A 23162-nucleotide genomic window follows, 5' to 3' on the forward strand; every position below is an offset into this window, starting at 1 on the left:
TTAGACCATCCTGAACATGGAACCAACTACCTTATTAAGTAGTGAGTTCTCTTAGTAGTTCATATCATCATCATTTGCTCTACATAAGGCATAAGTGGAATAGATAGCATAGCAAACTATTTTTACTAAAAGCAAATGTCCAGGAGCTGGTGTTCTTATAAAAAGAATTAAAAGATAGGATGGAAGTTCATTGTGTTTAGCATGTTACCATCTACTGAGTAAATTAGTAATTTAATCTAGAAAAAAACTAATTTTTCTAGCTTATCTGGACTGAATACTGCATTTTCCTTTGTTTCTAGATATACTAAATATGCTAACACTTGACTCATTGAATTACTTAATATTCCTTAGAGAATAATAGTATATCTTTCTTCTCTGAATGATTTTATATACTAACAATATTATTTCTTAACCCATAGTATAAAAATCCCCCAAGTTACAGTGTTTAAGGGAATATTTATAAAACTTGAATTTCTCAAACCAAAGTAAAAATTACTACAGCTACTGTTTTCTAAGTTCTAGGCATCATTTAATAAAAATAGGCATTCACAGCAAAACTGAAGCCAGGCAATAATTTCATGGAATACGTACTCAACTTTCCACTAAAAAGTACAATATTTTAAAGGTGTTCAGAGTCTAAGAAATACTAAATTAAATATGGATCATAAACACTAAGAGAGCAAGGATAGGAAGAGATGCCCTGGAATAAATGAGGTCAAGAACACAAAGGGTAGAATATCTGTAGATATGTTTCTAAATGTATTCCAAAATCAGACAAAAACAAATTTGTGATGTATCCATCTCTCTTCTCTGGGAGAGATCACTAGGGAAAATTATTTTTCTAATTCTGAAAATCCAAAGATACCTGTTATAGTTCACTTGATCGTCAGGCATTACATTGAACACATTTTGAACATTTTTCTACCTATGCCATACCTTACCTCTGGAGTAGAGATCCCTTTGGTCATAATTCCTGAAAACTCCGATGCATACTTCAAAGTTCCCTAACATTTTTACCATAGTAACCTAATTACCTTAGATGTACATACTGGGGGTGGGGGGGCACTTTAGAGCATGTATGTGCATATTTTTGGAAACACAAATATTTCACATTTTAGAACTAAATTAATATGAAGTCTGTTTAATGGGAAATAAAAAATACCTGAATAAAAAGCAAGAGATTGCTTAGAACATCTAAGCAACTGACATCTTGCTCAATTGTTTCAATATAGCAAAGTAAAGTAAGATCTGTGCACATATTTACAATGAACTGTAAGCCACACTGCTTATGTCATATATTTTTTTAAGACAGAAGTTATTAAAAAACTGTTTCCTCTCTAAAGAACAAAACTGCATCTATAGTTAATCCAATTAATGATTAAGCCTATGTTCTTTTACCTCAAAGATATAAAGGTAACCCATGTTTAACATTCTGTAATGTCTTTATTTTAAAGCTACTGATAATGTAGGGAAGAGCCCATGTAATAAAAACTAACTTATTTAAAACGCTCATATCACCATTATTTTTACAATGTTTAAAGTTTCTGGTGCAAGATTTTTATTTAACCTCCCACACCTCACCCTTTCATACAGTTAAAGATAATTTTTTTGTATTCAAGTAAAATACAGCCTCCTGCTGATATGTGGTCTGTAAATTTTTTAATTGCTTTAACTCTAAAAACAAACTTTTATTCACAGAATCCTTACTCATCTTTTCCAAACTTACCAGAATAAAGCCAAGAATTTTAACTTCCTTTCCCACCTCCCCAAATGTAGTAGCTATTTTAAATTATAATTTCCATTTCTAATTCTTTTTTTTAGAGTATAATTTCTTTGAGAAGCCAAATTACTTCATTTAATCCAAAAGTTGTCATTAATTTAACTTTTATTTCTTGCCAAGGACCCCATCATAATGTTTATTTTTAATCTTTGGAGTCCACTTCTTATAAAGTTTTCTTCAAATCAAAAGGAAAATCGTCTTGCTTCTAGCAGACTCTGCATTTTTTAGAAAAGGTAAATTGCTCCAGGGGCTTCAGTTAAGTTTAGGTAGCTATAAAAACCAGAATCATTAAAACCAATATGTATCCTATCAGGTTAAAAGCAAGAGACTCTTAATATTTTACCTTCTACAATTATTTGCTCAAGCAGAACACTAAAATATAAAAAATTTTTCTTCTCCTGTTAACAGCTCTTATAAATTAAGTAGTCTCCAATCAGCCATTATTTTCAAATGTATTTTTCTGCATACAGGAGCTGTCTTTTGCATGCTATTTTATAAGATGTTATATTTTGAACAATTTTGCTTTTAAAAGATTTAACCATATTCTCCTAGTATGTATAATTTTGATTCAAGAGTTTTCCTGGTTTGCAAAATTGACATTAAAAGTGGCATCTAAAAAATCCAATTCTTGAAACAAAACTAAGATGAAGCAAATCATGAAAATGCAAAAACTGACTATTAAATAGATCACCTATTTCATAAATTTGGCACTGGGTGACTTGATAATCATTTTAATTTAACAGTTTAAAAATTGTTTTCTCAAAAAAGGTTAACATACAAAGGGTAGGATATATATTTAGAAATACTTAGATAACGACACATAAAATTAAAATACACTTAAAAATACTGTTGTAGTTTTCAATTTCTACTCCTGAAACAAAAATAAGCCATTTATCGTAAGTGCATTTTTTTCAAGGAGAAAATATTTATTAGTTTTCAAATGATCACATCATACAAATATTACAATCATTCTAGAAAAAAATTAGCTTATAATATTCATAAAATAAACACTGAAAAATATAAGATTGCATATTGTGAGACAAAATATTTAAAAATCTGAAAGAAAAAATATTAAAATAAAAATTTAAATAAACAAATCAATTTACATTAATATACAAAAAGTTTCAGTTTTAAATAGCTCTTAGTGGCATGAGGTGAATAGAAATGCACTTACATTTCTTTTGTACACTTTAAGAAACAGCTAAAATTTAATCAAAGCATGAGATTAAGAAATTAAATCATTTTCATCTTTCAAAACTGAAACAAAAGGCTAATAATCTCACAGGCCATAAACTGGTTCAAAGAGTTCAACTAACTTAACTTCCAAGAAATCTCACTTTCAATTTCCCTAAGTTCCTTCTAAAATGTTGAGCAGCTATTTTTTAAATTTATATGTTTGTAAAGACTTTCTTACTAACATTTAACAAAAACAAATCAAGCATAAAAAGCTGTAATGATTTATGAAAATTCAGAGCTCTCTAAAGAAATTTTAGTTTAAATTGACCTTTTACACTTTCTTTTAAGTACTACACATACAAAAATTTATTTATAATCAATGAGGCAAATACAGGTCTAATAGATAGCCAAGAAAGACTAAAGGCCAGGTTATAACTTGTCAAATGTTTCTAGATTCCTAAAACATTTCAAAGGCTTCCATATTAATAATTCTACAATTTCCATTCTTAAAATTTATACCAAATAAAACAAACTGATAGCATTGGGCAACTTTTAAAAACTACTTTAATAGCTTTAACTGACCAGTTAAGAGATATCAAAAAGAGAAGTAGAAAAATTTTGATAACTATTACGATCAATTAATTGATAGTTTGGACAATTATCTTGCAACACTTACATGGACTCCTACCTGCTTTGTTTCAGTATCATTCAAACTTTACTATGTCTTCAATGCAGAACAATTCCTCAAGTTTAACAAGTATTTACTACTTTAGAAGGAATAAAAGCTACTTTCATCTCAAAAGATGTCTCTTCTACTTCTATACTGATTTGACAAATGAAAATATGACTCAAGACCAGAAAAAGATAAGCTAAAAGTGTAGCCTTAATTTTAAAAATAATTTGGGAGTAATTAAGTTCTAGCTTCTAGTTTATTTCTAGTTTCTTTGAGTGTCAGAGAAAAAAAAGTTTCACTAAATTTTTTGGATCTCTCATAATACTACAAAAAAATGTTTGCCTGCTTGATTTTAAGGTGATTTTCAATCCCACAAATCTTTTAAGTGAAACAGATACAGAGAGCTGCTTTTAAAAGAAAGGAGTCTCTCATGCTTCCTCTATTTCAGTCTTCTGAATAGAAAGGAATATTTTCATGGCCATGTAAAATCCAATCTGAAAAAATTATTTCATTAATTGAGCCTTTCCATTTCCAGACCAAGAGTACACCAGAGTAAATCTTAAAGTTTATAAATGACAAGATCAGGTGGCTCTCTCATCCTTGTGTCTTCTAGATATATTGCATGGCTCCGTTCACCACTGCCTTCCAAACTGCAGGTGCTGCATGTGTGACAGATATCATCCATGAAGGCTCTGCTAGGAGAGTTCCTTTTGCTGAAGAAGTATGATGTTTACCAGTTGAAAGAAATCTGGGCAATTAGAGAACAAATAAACCGGTCTCCCATTATCAAGATACCTGGAGTCACAGAAGGAATCCACCAAGGAAAAAAAAACTTGCCAAAGACACCAAGTTCACATTCTACCCATTGTAGATGATAAGAATTTCCTGGAATCAAATCCTACCCTTGGCATCAAAGAAACTAAGAGAAAACCGTTTTAATGCCATGGGAAAAATCTAGGACAAGGCTTTTGCCACAAATAACAGTATTCCTAGGGACTAGAAAACTACTTATGAATATATTTAACATAGCCTTTCAGGGATATTATATCCTGAAACTTATATTCATTCATATTTATCTTATTAAAGAATGAAATCTAGATTTGACAGTAAAACCATAACAGTACTATCACTTCATCTTCTAAAAGATCTAATTAATATGAAGTCCTAAAGTTTGATGTAGGAAAAAGACCAAAACTTTCTCACTAACAGAGTAGGATAATACCTTGGACATCGGACTATGTAAGTTAGGTGAGTTCAGATGTCCAGTTTGCCCAAAGATAAAATACAGAAACTTAATTACTGGAATATAAAAGAGCACTTAGAAGTCAACTAGTACCATTAAAAGCTAAAATGGCAAATATTCCCTTTTTTAAAGTCCTGTGGACTACAAAGTCATTCACTAAATCAAGTGCTCCAAATTACTAATTACCTGGAGAGAAAATTAAATAAATTTTAGGTCGCTTTTTTGAATGGGCACTAGTTAGCATTCTTAGAAAAACAAACAGATTGCAGCCCCACTCAGTTCTAATATGAACCCAAGGAGTTTACCAGTAGAATTAAATGGGTAATGGAAGGACACTCCAATCTATAAATAAACCCAAGTAAATAATGGAAAGCACCCACTTGTTTATTATCCTTTCCCACTCTCTCCAGAAGCTGGATATTCTGCCTCCAAGGGTTCAGTGGAGAAAATGGACCCCTGACGTCAAAAGCTCTCCGTGGTCTTGGCTGTATCTGTGGTTCTAGGATCACTCCTTGCACCTCTGGTAGGAGAGAAGCACTGAAATAGAGAGCTGAATATAGATTTAAGAGAAAAATTCTTATTAAGAAATTACATTCTCTGGTCATTTGAGTTTGTAATGACTTATCCTCAGGATAAAAAGGAGCTAGCTACTTTTGGGCACTTTCTTTAGTGCCTTCTCAATTTGAATTTTAGAAGTCTGTCCCCACAAATGATCAATTCTTCAGAAACTATTAAGAAGGGACCTATCTTGGTCTAAAACATAACACACTCTGTGACAAACCACTCAACTTCAAGTGGTGAAGACTGAATTGAAAAATGATAAATTATGACTGGAAACAAGATCACAGTTCTCTTAATGGGACAGGGAAAGGCACTCGGCCTCAGATATATTAAAGGAGTCCCCAGTTAATTCTTCTGTAAAAGAGAAGAAGATGGATTGAAAAGTAGAAACAGAAAAATCAAGCATATGAACAGGAATACTAATAAACCTTGGGAACTGTTTAAGAAGCTGAATTTGTTCTTGGTTTTTAAGTCTTCAGTAATTTAAAAGACTACAGTCCCACATTATAGTAATACAAAGCTAAACTTGAATTTTATCAAGCTATGGCTACTGCCGCTGAAAAAGATTTATTCTTCAAGCACTCATATTTAAAAGTTGAAGGGCAGGATAGTGGATATAGGTAATACAGACTAAAAATCTTTTTAAAACATATGATCATTTGGTTTGAGGTCAAGAAGGACCAGGAAATAATCATTATTGGCTACAATGCAGAAATTAAAGCAGTAAGATATACCCAAATAATAGATGATGATAAAGATACTGAAAAATAGTTTGCGTTGTTATAGGAATAAGGTAAATAAGAGAAGGAAGTTCAAAGCATACAGCAACTGATCAAGGAAAAGCTGAAAGGAGAATAAGATAGGCAGACATGTATTTAAAGTTATAGGGACTGCAGGATAAATTTTAACAGTGGAAAACAGATCAACTATACTTTGTGGTACCGAGTAATACATCCCTATTAAATTTCAGACCTTATTCTAAATAGAAAGGTGCTGCTTATTTCTGCTATATGGAACATAGTTCACACTATCCTATTTCAGGGATACAGTATATTGTGGGATAAATTAAGAAAAAAAAAATACTATCAAGTAATCTCTCTCTCACACCAACTGGTTATCACAAGGATTCCTTACCTGTTAGTGGAACGAGGATTGTGCTCTCTTGTTCTATCAATCAACCAACAAAGGTTATAGTCTCAGCACTATGAAGGTAGCAACCAACCAAAGTTAATGTTTTAGTGCCTTCAACTTCCTCCTGGCTCTGCCAGCCAGTTTGGAAATATACGAATAGCTGAAAAGGAATGGTTATTCCATTACCTAACAACATCTGGACTAAGTTTTTTTTAAGCCTAAAGATGAAAGAACGAGCTAACACTTCTGCTTTAGGAATATATGGAATTCTGTACAAGTGAGAAATGAACATAGTCTGGACTAAGAGAAAAAAAAACCTACAAATTTAACCATCAAATCTATAATTTTCAAAAATTAAAAAAATAATGAAAAAAGAAATCTAAAAGATGTCAAGGGGTGAAACAGCCATATTGCAAGAGGTATCAAATTAATAACTACAAAAATACTTTATGAGGCTTTGTGCCAGCTTTTTTATTTTTTCATTTTAAGTTTCCAATAGTGTTTAAGTCCTGAAGTCTTTTAGTTTTAAATAAACTAAAGACTATATTTTTTGAGCAATAACTTAAAACAGTATTTTACTGTATAATCACATTGGGGAGGTATATGAGGAATGACAAGAGGAAAGGAATACAAATTAGAAAAAGATCTGAATACTGAGTATCTCAAGAAATACAATCTAATTAGGTATTTTCAAGAATCCAAAAATCCCAACTAGATTAACAAAGTATCCATAGCTGGAGTTCCTAAGGGGTGGCTCTTTAACAGATGGAAAAGGCTTAAAATTAATACACCAGAGCTATCTTATTTGTTTTCATTGTACCTTTATGGAATGAGATGTGCTACATTAAAACTATTAAACAATCACCGTCTAGTCTTTTCCATTCGATTTCCTTGACAAATTAATCCTTTTCTTATCTAATATTTCAATATACACCAGGAAAATGATTCAATATTTCCAAACTAAGGAGATCTTGAAATTTAACATTAAGATATAGTTAAAAATATATTCAGAAATTATAAACAAGATGATTTTCCAAATTTCCCAGTTTTCCTTCAATTCTTGAATGCTAATCAGCAGTAACAATATATCTGAATGAAAATAAAGGCAAAAAGGGAACATTCAATTTTGAACAAAAAAATACATCTAATTTTTTTTTTTTAAGTTTACAGACTCATTTCACTTTGAAAATAAAAACAACCCCCAAGAAATCATATCTTGCTCAAACTGATATTGGGCTAAGTCTACAATTTCTGTTTCAGTAGGAGCTCCAAACCTTTGATTAACATACCCTGAAGAATATATAAATTAAAAATGCAACAACAAAAAAATAAATATCCTTAGGTTATGGGACAAGTGAGTTGGCTGGTGATGTAGATCCACTTATAAACTTCTCCCAAGTCAGATTACTTTCAGGATACAACTTCTTTCTTTTGCCTAAAGTACCAAAACTTGTAGATTCCACATACTTATACTCAAAAATGAATAAGCAAACAGATTTCCCTAAGTAGACATTATTTTGAATCACTGAGGAGAGATAGTATCACTCTTGCTTTAGGAGTGAATAATATATGGACACTGTGGGTTTAATCTTGTACCATTTATAAAGAAAATGTAAAGGCACTTTCAAAATGAGATCATTAATCAAAAATGAAAGAGCATCTTTTGTGAGAGTTAATGGAGGCTCATAAAAATTACACAGTAGGACCTTACCTAATTCTATTTTAATAGACAGCATTCTTCTAAGTAATATTTTAAGAGGAAAAAGAGTAAATACTCCACTACAGGACTCCACTAGAGAATAAATTCTAAACCAAAGCCAACAAAATCAGCAATGCTGAAATGTCACAAAGGAACTCAAACAGGTGTTACAGTACATCAATAAAACCATTTTAGCATTTCCCATAAATGCTTAAATTTTTAATGTATTTTAGTTATGAACATAACTAAAAATCCTGTTATATTCAAATCAGAAGCACTAAACCTAAATAGTTTATGTATAAATCCACTATGAGAAATTATCCTGAAATGTACAAACTAGATTATTTGCAATATTTGTTCTCAATATTAAACTATTAAATGAGTACCTACTGCTATTTTTAAGCATTTCTCATATTGAAGAAAGAGGAAAAGCTACACCTAATCATTTTTAAGCAATGAAATAGAAGGTAACATTTTTACAAAGATTATCATTTCTATCCACTTGTGCTGGCATTAAAAATAAAGGACAACCTTAGCAGAAAGAGTGAGTTTGGTATCTGCAGCTCTAGAAGAGTGCATGGCACACTAAGTTAGGTAAATTCAGTAAATGTTTTATAAATGAATGAAGCCTACTGATCAAGAAACAAAAAGAAGAATTTTGTCAAGTGGCTGATACCTAAAGTAGACACTACAGAGTTCAACTTCCTAATCCTATAGAAAATAAAAACTTATCAAAAATATTACTTTCATGGATCTCTTCTGGGGATCAGCTTTTAGGATTAATTTTCTAGTATGGTCAGCTGAAACTTCAAAGGTATTATCCTGAGATGATCCAAATTTTAGCTAAATTACAGCATCCATTATAGATTTTTCAATGTTCTTTTACCAGGTTTAAAATTAGTAAGGAATCAAACAAGCTATTGCCAAATTCAAATTTTCAATTTTAAAAATTGAGTGATATTGCCAAAAAGCAAACAAGCAAAACCCAACTTCCTTAGAACAAGTTAGCAAAGGTACTATATGGCTCTGGAGGAAAGGAAGATTATTTCTAAATCACATCTTATATATATTGTCAAATGGGATACACCTTAAAAACATCCAAATAGGGACGAAAGCTTAGAACTTTAAAGAATGTATAGCATTATGAGGATACACACTTAATCATGGAAAGCAAGTTCCTAAAAGAGAAGAAACTTGTCATGAGAATAAAAAGCCCTATTATAAATGTTTTAAAAACTCAACATCTAACCAAATTCCAAGATTTTTCAATATATATTTTTTCATCCTTTGGGAAAACATACTATCCAAAAATGTTATTAGGATTGAAATTATTTCACTAGGTTTAAATGTCAAGTATTTGTTAAAAGATAGACAAGAAAGAGATAGCTAACCCAGCTGTGTCTTCATGTTCCACTAGCTCAGTGGTCGGCAAACCGCAACTCGCGAGCCCCGTGGCATGGGCCACAAAGTTTCAATCACACTGTATGTGCGCGCCCGCACGTGGTATTTTGTGGAAGAGCCACACACAAGGGGCCAGTTTGCTGACCACTGCACTAGCTTATAAAATGAAGTAGAACAAATAAAAAAGAAATATCACACAATATACATTTAAGAGTAGGTAACCCACTACAGAATAAAAGATAAAAATCAAGGAAGTCAGCTTCAGGTTCAAGTTGCCATTAAAAAGTCAACTTCAGGTTTAAGAAGACTAAACACAAAAATATTGTTTGCCACTGCCTCCCTTGAATAAAAAAGGCTTCTATAGCCCAGGCCAAGTGGCTCAATTGGTGGGAGCATCATCCCGTACATCAAAAGGTTGTGAGTTCGATTCCCAGTCAGGGCACATACCTAGGTTGCAGGTTCAACCGGTCTGGGCATGTACAGGAGGCAACTGATCGATGTTTCTCTCTCCCTTCCTCTCTCTCTAGAATCAATAAACATATCCTTGAGTAAAGATTTTTTTTTAAAGGCTTCTATATTTAACAATAAAAAGAAGCCTTAACCAGTTTGGCTCAGTAGATACAGCGTCGGCCTGTGGACTGAAGGGTCCCAGGTTCGATTCCAGTCAAGGGCATGTACCTTGGTTGCGGGCACATCCCCAGTTGGGGGTGTGCAGGAGGCAGCTGATCGATGTTTCTCTCTCATCGATGTTTCTAACTCTCTATCCCTCTTCCTTCCTCTCTGTAAAAAATTAATAAAATATATTATTTTTAAAAAAAGAAAACCTTAATGAAAGTGAGTTTAAGAAAAATCTCTAAATCACTAAGGCAAATTATTTTTATTATTAACTCAGCCCTTTCCTTTTACTTCTCTAGCATCTTTTTTACCTGTTTTGCTAGTATGAAATATTTAGCTTTGTTCTAATGATGACCCAAATATATTTAAGTATACATAGGAAGAAAAAAAAGAATCAACTTTCTACCATATTTTTAATTCCATGATTTTTGTGTTGTGCTACAGTCTTAAGGGCATTCAGAAAAAGATGAGTATAAAAGACGATAGAAAGAAAAAGGTATGTTTTATAAATTAGGCTGTCTTTACATTAATTCCTTTCATTCTTATCCATCTATGACAAGAAATATGACATACCAGTCAACAAAATGATGTTAAGGAATTAAATTCAAAAGGTTCTTTATCAAGCAAGAATCACCAAGGGGTACAGGGTTACTAAAACTAATGGGTGCAAGTATGTTGAGAAACAGGACATTTACTTGGTCTCAAAATATCTCCCCACAAGATACTTGCTATTTACAGAGAAAAAGAGTAATTTAACAGTATAGAAACCTGGCAGACACCTTCTTAATAAATGATCAAGATAACATCACCAGTAATGGGACAAATCAGTATCATGTACCTCATTATATAATGCATTGATAAGGACATAACATCAATTTTGTGGTATCCTTGCCAAAAATGCATAATCTCAACCTGATTATGAAAGAACATCAGACACACAAATTGAGAGACATTCTAACTAGCTAGTACTCCACAAATGACAAAGTCATGAAAGGCAGAGAATGAAGAACCAGCCCAGATTGAAAGAGACTTAACGTCACATGACAATTATGCACAAATAAGATCCTAGATTGAATCCTGGACGAGAAAAAGGTCATTTAGTGGAATATTTACAGATTGATTAGTATTAATTACTGATTTCTATATTTGCTTTATGGTTATATAAAATATAAACATAAGGAAAGCTGAATGAAGGCAATGGGAACTTTTTGTAGTATTTTGCAACTTTTTGGTAAATCAAATTATTTTAAAATAAAGTTAGAGGGGTTGAAAGGGGCCTAATATATGGTGACAAAAGATGGTTTAACTCTGGGTGATGGGCATACAGCGCAGTATAGAGGTTTTATATCTAAGAAATGTATACTTGAAACTTATATGATCCTATTAACCAATGTCACTCTAATAAATTTAATTTTAGAAAAAACAAAGAGTTAAGAATAAGGTACCATAGTTAACATACCTATGGAATATCTATTGAGAAGAAAAATAAATCTACATTTTTTATTGATATGGAAAGTTCATTCCAATCTTTCTCTAAAAACTAATCCTAATGGAAATGACAGTATCATGCCATGTTCTGTACTAATATCAGTAAAGTAATCAGATGGTGATAATCTTGCTTATGCTTATTTGGTAAATAGCTTTCTATACAGAGAACTGATTCAGAAGAAAAGTATGTAAGAGATCAAAAGAGAAAATCTTGCCTACAAACAGGAAAACTGAATGATGTTTACATTAAACAACTAGTATGGAAATTGATGTTAGACTAAAGAAAGCATATGATAAAGTAGGTGGATAAAAAAAAGGTCTTCAAATTTAATTTATCATGTGTGAATTTTCATTCCTGCATTATAAAAATGGAAGAAATCAAAATGTCTGTTCATTTGTTTCTTTAAAAATTTCCATAGGAAAAAAAGTTCAGTGCCATAAATATCCCTCTTATATTGGTTTTTACTAAAAATCAAATGATAAAATTCCCAAACAATTTACCTACCCTTATAAAATCAGTAATAAATATTCATAACCTGTTTGATTTTTAACATGAGAGCTTGATATATGTAATGTATTATGCATTTTATATATATACTGCCTCATTCAATCCTCACAATAACTCTATGACAGAATACAATAATTTAATCATCACAATTTTGCTGATAAGGTAACTAAGGCACGAAGTAATGAAGTAACTCACCTAAGAACACATAAGTTGTATGTACAGCAAAAAATTCAAAAAAAGTCTATTTCCTGGACTCTGAGTTTTAACTAATTTTATACTTTTCACATCATAATATTCTTTTTAACAAATATGTTCTTTTAAAATATTACAGAGTGCTAGAATAAACACATTCTGCTTTAACTAGAATTCTAAAATTCTCTCCTTCAATTTTGTTGTTGTTGTTAATCCTCACCCAAGGATATTTTTTCCACTGATTTTTAGAGAAAGTGGAAGGGAAGGGAAAAGACAGAGAAACATCGATGTGAGAGAGACTGGTTGGTTGCCTCCCGCACGGCTGATGCTCTGACCATTGAGCAACAGGCTAGAGCCCTTCAATTTCATTTAAACATAGATCACTTGACAGTTATTTGCTTTGCCATTTCTATCAACCTATGAAAATTTGACAAGGCAATGAAACATAGAAGTAAATTGTAGCAAAACTCGGTATCAGCAACATAAATAATCTAGGAACAGACGTTTCTATTGAACCTGAAAAGCCTATATCTAAAGTACATTGAAATGATCATCTGAAATCCCTCTCACATTTAAAGTACTAAAATGAAGAAAGATTAAAAAAAAAAAAAGGTTTTTCTTCTACTTTCAATTTCTAATTTACATACATATTGACTTGCCTAACAAGGAAGAATAGGACTATAAATGTATAAGAATTTCATAAAAATCCTAGGGAAAATCTTTAATTCTGGTATGTTACTGACTAGTCACAGCTTTCGTAGCTAATTCTACTCTCCACATATTTTGGGAATAAGATCTTTATAGTCACAATCTACGTCTTAAAAAGGAAAATATTGCCAAAGAGAAAATGGTAAAAAAGTAAAATAATATCATCAAGTTAACAATTCAGGAAATATGATTTGAAATAAGAGATACGTGAAGTTTAGTTAACATTGTATGGGCTATTATAAACCTTTGTAAATGCCACAATAATTTTTGGACTAAGACCTTGAATTACTATTAACACAAATTCTCAATTTGCAAATGAGAAAATTTCATGTCACTGTACCTCCATTATCAGTGTAGCTCAGTGGTTGAGTGTCAACCTATGAGTCAGGAGGTCATGGTTTGGGGCACGTGCCCGGCGTTGTGGGCTTCATCTCCACTGTGGGTGTACACTGTGGGTGTGCAGGAGGCAGCTGATCAGTGATTCTCTCTGATCATTGATGTTTCTATTCTCTCCCTCTCCTTTCCTCTCTGAAATCAATAAAAAAAAGTTTTAAAAATATAAACTAAAACATATGTATATTGTACCACATGTTTAAATGTCACTCCTTTAATTTTATTCAGAAGTTAATACCAGATTATAGTATTTCTAAATAGAAAAAAAATTTTTCTATTCTTTCTTCTAAACTTGAATCAAATCTCTGAAACTGTCAAATGCAGTTAGTATTTTTAAATTCTGATTTCTACAGTTTTATGGTGGTCTATTTTCAAAGACATTCCCAAAAGAGCCAAAAATTCCTTTCTTAACCTACCAATGTATGTTCAGAAACATTCCGAACAACCATTCTTTTCACCCCTTTGAAAAATCTTGTAGTCCCCAAAAGACTTTAATTTTTCTCCTCAGAATTTGACATCCCCTTTTGTACTTCCTTCTTTTTTCATTTCTCAAGTAGGTGTAACATAGGAAATGGATAAATGGGAGACGAGAATGTTCAATTGGTTCCTTTACTTTGTTAGCAACGTCAAGCTTTAACTCTAAAACATAAGAAACACAAAGTAAAGTTAGTAAAATGTTCTATGTTAATGGTAGCCAAAGCATAGGACAAACTCAAATTAGCTTCCCTATCTTTGAATGTTTACAAAGTTAACTAGCTTTGCTGTCTTTGAATGTTTACAGAGTTAACTAGTTTTTTCTATCCTGTTTAGGAATTTCTCCCAGGAAAATACTAACTGATGAAGTCTATCCCTAAGGTCTGCAAACCATTTACAATGACAGGGCCAATTAAATGAGGCTGCAAATATGTCAGTGCTATACTTCTCAAAATATGTTATTTTCTGGCAGATGGCTCACTTGGTGTATACTCTCACACGACAACAATTATACTTTTATTTCTATATAAACCAAATACTTATGAAAAAATAGGGTGGTACAGCAAAAAAGGAATTGTTAGAGTAGAATAAATGTAGAGACAGGCTCAAATTGAAGACTGTCATCACTTAACTGCATGACCAGAACATTTCTCATAGATAAAATGAAGTAGGTTAACATTTTCATAAATGTTCCAAGGAATACTGATTCTGCAGAACATTAATAGGTATTACAGAATCAAAAAAGTTGAACCTAATAAATAAAACTCTCTCTCTTTTACAGAATTTCTCAGTCTTTAATAAACTAAAATGCAATGTCAACCTCCAAGATGTATATAACAAAAAGCATTCCCCCAAATTCCTCGGCTATAGAACTAATTGTATTCACTTGAAGAACTAACTAATATTCCAAAAATCACTAGTTTTGAAACTTTTTATACTAGGTTTTAAAATCCAGCTCAATGAATTTTTAAAACTTAACCGGACACTAACTCATTATCTTAATTAAAAACAAACTGATTAATTTCATTCAAACGAGATAGTTTTCAGTCCCAAATGGGATTGAGTATGAAGCATATGATCCTTAGGGCATTATCCCACCTAAAATAATGTTTGTATGAAAAATTTTTTAAATCACTTGATTAGGGAAATGGGTCTGTTTTGGAGTATTAACAAACTGCTACATGGCATTACATTCTTGTAATGTTCCCCTACCCCCATCAAAAAAGAGAGGAAGGTGTGCTTTGCAACAACTTTTGTGTCTGTAAATTTAATAATTCTGAAACATTTCTCAAATAATTAGATATAGTATACTCCTAGCCCAGAATTCAGCAAAAGAATCCCTGATGACTCCATTACAAGTAATAAATTCATTTTCTCATGCATCTAGAATGGTGATACCAGGTATGCACCATTCTTAGGAGAACTGAGAAAGCAGTCACTCTTTTCCTGTATAGATTAATTTTCTTATGGAGCCCCAGATAAGAAAGGCTATGCCAAAATACCACAAAAACACAGAATCACTGGTTTAGAAGGCAAAAGAGTGTGTAGAAAGTCTCTGAATGTGTAGGCAAGCTTTTACTTTTAATTAACAGTGCTCAAAAGAAAGGAATCATTCTTATCTGTCACAGTAATAAGAGCAGTCACCTTTACAAAACTAAGAACTGAGCTAGGTGCACTACATATTTTATCTCCTTTAATCCTTCCGACAAAAGTAGCTCTCATTGAACAGGTAAGGAAATACCTGTTCATACCAAGGAAATACCTTGGTAAACATTTACATTTACCAAGGTCATACAATGAAGTGGTCATATAAACAACATCAGATACCAGATAAATGCCAAGGCTAATGCTCATTAAACTCGAACTCATTATGCTCAATGCTCATTAATCTACAGCTTAATCAACTTATTTGAATAAAAAAGCTGTCATACACACCACATATAGCATGACAACTAAACATAATATAATTTGAATAATTCAGATATACCAACATCCTATGATGCTTCAGGGTACCAGACAAAAATCATGACTTTTTGTATCCTTTGTATCTTTTCACAGTGCTAACATACGTAACAAGCATTCAATAAATATTTCTTAAATAAATCATCACAGTACCAGTAAAGGACAAAAGTACTAGGCTAACAGGCAATTGTTTAAATTAGCCAAGGTAATTTTTCTAAAGTAATTTATATAGCTCGATTTACAGATGCAGGCAACAAAATTGTTTAGGAAATTATCAATTACCACCACATCTTCTCCACCCCTTTTAATGTTCTTCTATTACCTTTATATTTCTGTTTCTCCTCCCCTACTCATATATTAAGCCTCTAACTCAAACAATTGGCATTAACAGCATTTAAGTAACATATTCAATAAGCTCAAATACAGCATAACTTGATTTTTGTTAGGCCTATGTGCCCACTTGTTAAAAGCTTTTGTTTTTGTAAACTGGAGTGATTTCTTAATAAGCTAACTTAGTCGGCTATTGATAGATTTTCATGAGCTAAGAATCTGAGTACAACTGGAAACACAACTAAAACTTTAAATATTAGAGAAAAAACTCAAAGTGGATCTTTTAGCCTGTTTCACAAAAAGTAACCCTACTTTTAAAACACTCTCTCTTCAATTAGATTGCCTACATGGATTGAAGAAAATGGCAAATTTAAGCTATCAAAAGCATACCAGTGAGTAAAATTTCTTCAATGCCATTAACTTATACAACTTGTAAAAATGACTGGCTTTCAACAACTTTTGACTATTATGGAACACGTGAATAAGATTCATGATACATTACTATTAAATAACTTAAACTGTTATGTCCTTTAAGATAGATCTTTGCTATTAACTACAATTCAAAAGAAAAATCCTAAGTGCTTCTAAAGCTCCAATGTTTATAAATCAGGAAAAAATATAATGAAAATAAAGGAAAGCAGCTCTACTGCAAAAATTTTGAATTAAAAGAATACCTCATGCAATTTCTTACATTAAAAAATAAACTCCCTCTTCTATAACAATGAGTAAAAAGACAAGGCAAATCCTGGTTTTCAACTTTATATAAAAGCATTCATATAAATTAGCATTTTCTTGTTCCAATAAGCATACGATGCAAATATAAGCTATAACCATTACAAATTAAAGATCCTAGTCATAAAATATGCTCTTATGATTCAAATGCTTAAAGTGAGTTTTCTACTTTAAAAGTATTATAATGTAATTTGATTAACATTATGCATTAAAAAATAACCTAAATATCAATAGCTTATAGTAAAAGCTGACATTAATGGAACGCTACCATCTGATTTATTGAAATGTTCATGTCATAAAACTGTTATATTCATTTACTCCTCAGAAACTCTATTCCACCTAAGCAAATTTTCCAAATTTAAAGTTCACTCTTTCACAAAAATTTGGAAAATCTAATTTTCAAAATGTAGTAAGAGAAAACAACTATATTAAAATTGAAAGGATCATCATTAGGAACATTAGTCATTGCACAACTCTATAACGAAGAACCAATTATGTCTATAGAGCCAAATGCCTGGTAGACTAACGACTGTTTTTTAATAGTTGCCAGTTGCCACCTCTTACTACTGCTTATCAGTGGGCCAGGGCAATCACCAGAATGATTAAGAGTATAAGCTTTGGAATCAAATCACCTAGTGCAGTGGTCGGCAAACTCATTAGTCAACAGAGCCAAATATCAACAGTACAACGACTGAAATTTCTTTTGAGAGCCAAATTTTTTAAACTTAAACTATATAGGTAGGTACACTGTTATTAACTTAATTAGGGTACTCCTAAGGCTTAGGAAGAGCCACACTCAAGGGGCCAAAGACCTGCATGTGGCTCGCGAGCCGCAGTATGCCGACCACGGACCTAGTGGAATACTAGTTCCATCATTTAGTAGTTATGTGACCAAGTTACTTAACAATATTTTACTGATAGTAATATTTCAGCCAATTATATAGTAAAAGAAATTTTAGAATTATCTGTCACATACTACTCAGCACTCCTATGGATTTATCATGAACCTTATATAAATTTACCAAAGAAGAGCTAAAGAGGTTGCTAATTCAAATATTATATATCTTAAATAAGCACTAAACATACTTGTACCTAAAAGAATTGGGATGCAGCAAGGTAATTTATTATTATGGGGTTCAAGAATGGAGACATGAGCCCTAGTCAGTTTGGCACAGTGGAAAGAGCATCAGTCTGTGGACCAAAGGATAACGGGTTCGATTCCGGTCAAGGGCATGTACCTTGGTTTCAGATTCCCATGCAGGAGTCAACCAATCTATATGTTTCTCTCACATCTATGTTTCTCTTTGTCTTTCCCTCTCTCTTTCTCTTCCACTTTCCCTAAAAATCAATGGGAAAAATATTCTTGGTGAGGATTAACAAACAAACAAAAAAGAATGGAGACAACAAATAAATAAAATACCTAGTTTGGACTTATCACATCTTCTCATGATCTTGATCCACCCTTTCTCCCTGGAACCTTACAACAGGTAAAAATTCCTAATAAAATATAACTGGTTGCACAAACATACAAATCCTGCTATCATTTCAGAGAATAACTGGTAAATAATGTTTGGTAGATCCCCCAAAGAGGAAAATAACACAATGATGATGAAGAAAAGCTTAGGAATCAGCCAAATCAGGAGTACCAACCAAAGATAAGACATGGCTCTATGCTTGACTCTCAAAGAGAAGTTAAGGCAATCTACAGTGATTAAGCCCTTTAAAAGAGAAAGAAAAGGAAAGACCCAGACTATTGATAGCTTATGAGCATCTGAGCAGTGGACAGTACAGAGCTATAGCCAAAACCAGAGATTTTTCTCAATTCACTTCAACCACACTGAACCAAAGCAAAACTCTTGAAGAAACAAAAATCAAGCAAAAAGATAACTTAAAAAGAAGCTTTTTTTTCCAAAATAAATTTGCTATTATAAGTTTCACTGAATACGATCTTTAAAAAGTAACTTTTAAAACATAAGAGTATTTCCTCCATAGGAATAGAACCCTCATTGCTGAAAATACCACAACAAAACTGTCTAAAAGGACAAAACTAAGAAAAAATTAATTTAATATTAAGCATAAGCAAAAACTTCTTTATGCAAGAAGGTGGTCTGAGTTATCCATTTCTTTAAAAAGAGATTAAAAACATGTGAAATGCCCTAACCGGTTTGGCTCAGTGGATAGAGCGTCGGCCTGCGGACTGAAAGGTCCCAGGTTCGATTCCGGTCAAGGGCATGTGCCTTGGTTGTGGGCAAATCCCCAGTAGGGGGTGTGCAGGAGGCAGCTGATCGATGTTTCTAACTCTCTATCCCTCTTCCTTCCTCTCTGTAAAAAAATAAATAAAATATATTTTAAAAAAACACATCTGAAATAAGAGAAATCAGTTTCCCTTGATACAATTATTTGATTTACTGTGTTGAGAAAGATAATTTAAAAAATATATCAAAGAAAATATTGAAGAATATTTATTATAGTAAAATATGTAAATTAGTAATTGTCTACAAATTCCTTGTAAAAAATAACTAAGATGTCATTTATTCATCAGTAATTTCACTAAAAATAAAATTACTAATTACTTACATTTTAGCATCTATTAAGGACTTATAATTTTACTACTGAAAGTATCCTCAGCAATTTCTATTTATAGAGAACTTTTATTTATAATATGTTATTAATTTCTTCCAGCTGGAAAAATATGAAGCACTTATTTTACAATAGGAAAAAAGCAATATGGAGCAGTAAAGTGATTTGTCAATAGTTATATGATACAGTGGAGTCAGATATGACTAAAAAGATACTCTCTTTATATTTGCCCATAGCTCAACCAATAATACTATCTGGAATTTGTTATGTTCATGCTTCCTTAAAGTAATATACCAAATATAATCTAACACTCAAAAGGTGAACATTCAATACTGTATCATGTTTCTGTGTGTGTGTGTTTTAATTTCTAATTCCTATCTTGATGTCAGGCTATAAAACTGATACTTTCCTAATGTTACCTTACATGTCTCAGAATCCTATTTCTTTTCCTTCCCTTCCTTCATCTGCTTTGAGATGATAAAGCTAGCAAATCTAAGGCTTAAAAAGAAAAAAGCCTAAAAAAGGACCAGAAATGCTATGCAAAAATATCCATACACACAAAAAAATTCCACATGGCTTTATTTTGTGACAACAATTTCAAGCAGTTTTAGAAGCCTTTACATTCCAGAGCTGTGTTCCAAAGGATTAGGTTACCAGTGCTCAACTTCTGTATAAGTGGAGTGTTACCATATGTGGACTGGGTCCTTACCTCCTTTAGCTTTCCTAATGAGGGCAAGGTCACTGGTTTAAAGCATTAGCTCAGATTGCAACCACAAAGATAATGTGCCTCTATTTCTATCACTGACAGAAGAGGAATTACTGAGTTCTCATTCCCCATATTAAGGAAGCAACTAGACATTCCAGGTAAAGTCACCACTTGCCTAAAACGCAGTAGTGAACAAGCCACTACACAGCACAAAACCTAAAAGGGGCCTCCATCCCATGTCCAACTAAGTCCAGACTTCTCAATTGTGCCTTTAGGCTTTTCAAAGCAAGCCTTATCTTCTATATTCCTATATATAGACACTATCTCCTACCAACTTAGACTATGTCCCAAGTTCTTTTCTATAAGTACTCCCTGTATCTTGAACCTTTTTTATGTGTTTTCTCTACTAAAATGACTTGCTAATCCCCACAGCAATCAAACTCCTCTCAAATGTCACCTTCTCAAAAGCATGTGATCTTTACCTTTTAACACCCAATACTGCTTTATTAGTATCTCTTAAAATTTACCATATCCTACTTTGTCATACTTTTCCCATTTGTTGGATTTCTATCCTGCCGTTCCCTAAAATATTTCGAGCAGCTTACAAAAGTAAATATAAATATTCGAAGAGGAAATAAATTATAATTAGGTGAAAAAACTAAAACAAAGGACCAAAAATAATAGGAGAATATATGGAACTTGTTACCTGTTATCTTTTTCTATGTATGTATGCATATTATATATGTACATGTATACACACACATTTATCCTTGAGTTCAACTGTAGGGTCTCCTTAAGGACAGATAGGTCAAGTGAGTACTAAAATTATCAGGGGGAATCACTTTGTAAATTATGTAAATGTCTCACCACTATGATGTACACCTGAAACTAGTATTGAATGTCAACTGTAATTTATAAACACATTTTTAAAAATTCTTTTTTAAATTAAAAATAAAAGGAGCCCTAACTGGTTTGGCTCAGTGGATAGAGCCTCGGCCTGCGGACTGAAAGGTCCAAGGTTCGATTCCAGTCAAGAGCATGTACCTTGGTTGCGGACATATCCCCAGTGGGGGGTGTGTAGGAGGCAGCTCATCGATGTTTCTCTCTCATCGATGTTTCTAACTCTCTATCCCTCTCCCTTCCTCTCTGTAAAAAATCAATAAAAATATATTTTTAAAAATAAAAATAAATAAATAAGTAAATAAAAGGATAAAGATAGTGCTGTGCATATAACTATTAAATAAATTACATGCTTTCAAATACCTAGGAGACTTTGGAATCTAAGGGCAATTCAAAATGTGCTTTTAAAAAATTACATTCCTTTATATGTACACATTCTCAAAATTTAAAAATTGACAAACACACTGAAAAAAAAAAAAAGGCACCAATATATAAAGAAATGTTTTGTGGTACTTCAATGTCAATAAAATAAACAAATTACTCACTCACATTTAGTGTCATGATAGTATTAATGCTTTTCACATTTTAAATAAATCTATACCATTTCCTTTTTGATAGATACCTAGGAGTGCTCAGGAAAAAAATAATTCGTCTTCTGTCCATTATCTGGAAGAGATTGGCAACAGAATCCAGTTATATGAAAAGGAAGCAGTCAAAGGTGTCTATGACCACTAAATGTAAAGAACCCACCCTAAAATATCAGTTCATATTCACTTGGATTTCTTTTTACTACTATATATATTTGGGGGCACATTTGCTTTGGATTAGATACAGAAAAACCCTATGAAAATATTAAATGGCCAAAAATCCTACCTGAAGTTTAAAACACCTTTAAAACCAAAGCTGTAGATAATAGCTTTTCTGGGAAATTAAGTTATATATTTTCTTCCTTAAAATGAGAAGAGAAACACATTGCTTTAAGGAAGAAGCTGGGAAAGTGAATATAGACAGAATTTTTATAAATTGAGAAATTTGCTAACCAAAGGGTTCCTATACCAAATCATTTTACAGTGGAAATCACTCTCCCTCTAATTTACTTCACTCATTAATAACAGAAAAACATAATTTCCTAACTGATCTTTCCTGTTTCTAGGTGTACCCCCACCCCAGTACAAACTACAGATCCCTTCTATACCAATCTTCCTCCAACATCATTTAGTCAACAAGAGTTAAGGGCCAAATCACTGCCCAATTCAATCTTCAGTCATTTCCTATCACTTCCTGAGACAAACTTAGTAAGTACAACTGTTGCTTTACTGATGCCCAGAATGTTTTCCTTACTTCCTCTCATTTGCATTCCTATTCTCCTGCCTGAAACATTCTCCTACAACCCAAAACTTTCAAACCGTCAGTTCAAATAACACTGCTTTCCTGATCAATCAAAGGTCAATTTTATCCTATCTGTGAACTTTGAATGCAATTTCTAATGCCATTTTGGAGACTACAGTTCCAATTCCAATCTAAGAAACATTTTATAGCACTATGTCTGAGAATTCACTTAGTCTCTCTGAACTTGTTCCTCCATCTATCATAAAAACCAAGGGTTGAATGAGATCTCAAGATTTCCAGCTCTAGTTTCTTTTCTTTCTTTTTTTAAATATATTTTATTGATTTTTCACAGAGAGGAAGGAAGAGGGATAGAGAGTTAGAAACATCGATGAGAGAGAAACATCGATCAGCTGCCTCCTGTACACCCCCTACTGGGGATGTGCCCACAACCAAGGTACATGCCGCCCTTGACCAGAATCGAACCTGGGACCCTTCAGTCCGCAGGCCGAGGCTCTATCCACTGAGCCAAACCGGTTAGGGCACAGGTCTAGTTTCTTAATTTCATATTTCATGTAGTTTAA

At 32.4% G+C, this 23162-nt stretch overlaps 1 protein-coding gene across 8 annotated transcripts in view; it reads right to left on the reverse strand.

Annotated features, from left to right (window-relative positions):
• Window positions 1-23162, reverse strand: part of TSC22D1 (TSC22 domain family member 1) — a 171250-nt gene that overhangs the window by 131518 nt on the left and 16570 nt on the right. Inside the window, exons 2-3 of one of the 8 annotated variants that reach the window (XR_011470773.1) lie at window positions 5253-5422; window positions 2910-4377 (exon numbers count right to left, since the gene is read on the reverse strand). The exons of 6 other annotated variants lie outside the window; for them this stretch is intronic. Coding sequence is in view for 1 of the 2 variants with exons in the window: in XM_070409031.1 (XP_070265132.1) it covers window positions 5335-5422 (88 nt within the window). In the remaining variant the exon portion in view is untranslated. Of the gene's footprint in view, window positions 1-2909; window positions 4378-4862; window positions 5423-23162 lie in introns of those variants that run through there. One more of the 8 variants, XM_070409031.1, reaches the window with a different exon arrangement.

The sequence above is a fragment of the Myotis yumanensis genome, unplaced genomic scaffold (genome assembly GCF_028538775.1).
Source record: "Myotis yumanensis isolate MYYU_CA2020_CCGP unplaced genomic scaffold, mMyoYum1.0.hap1 SCAF_3, whole genome shotgun sequence".
Classification (NCBI taxonomy): Eukaryota; Metazoa; Chordata; class Mammalia; order Chiroptera; family Vespertilionidae; genus Myotis; species Myotis yumanensis.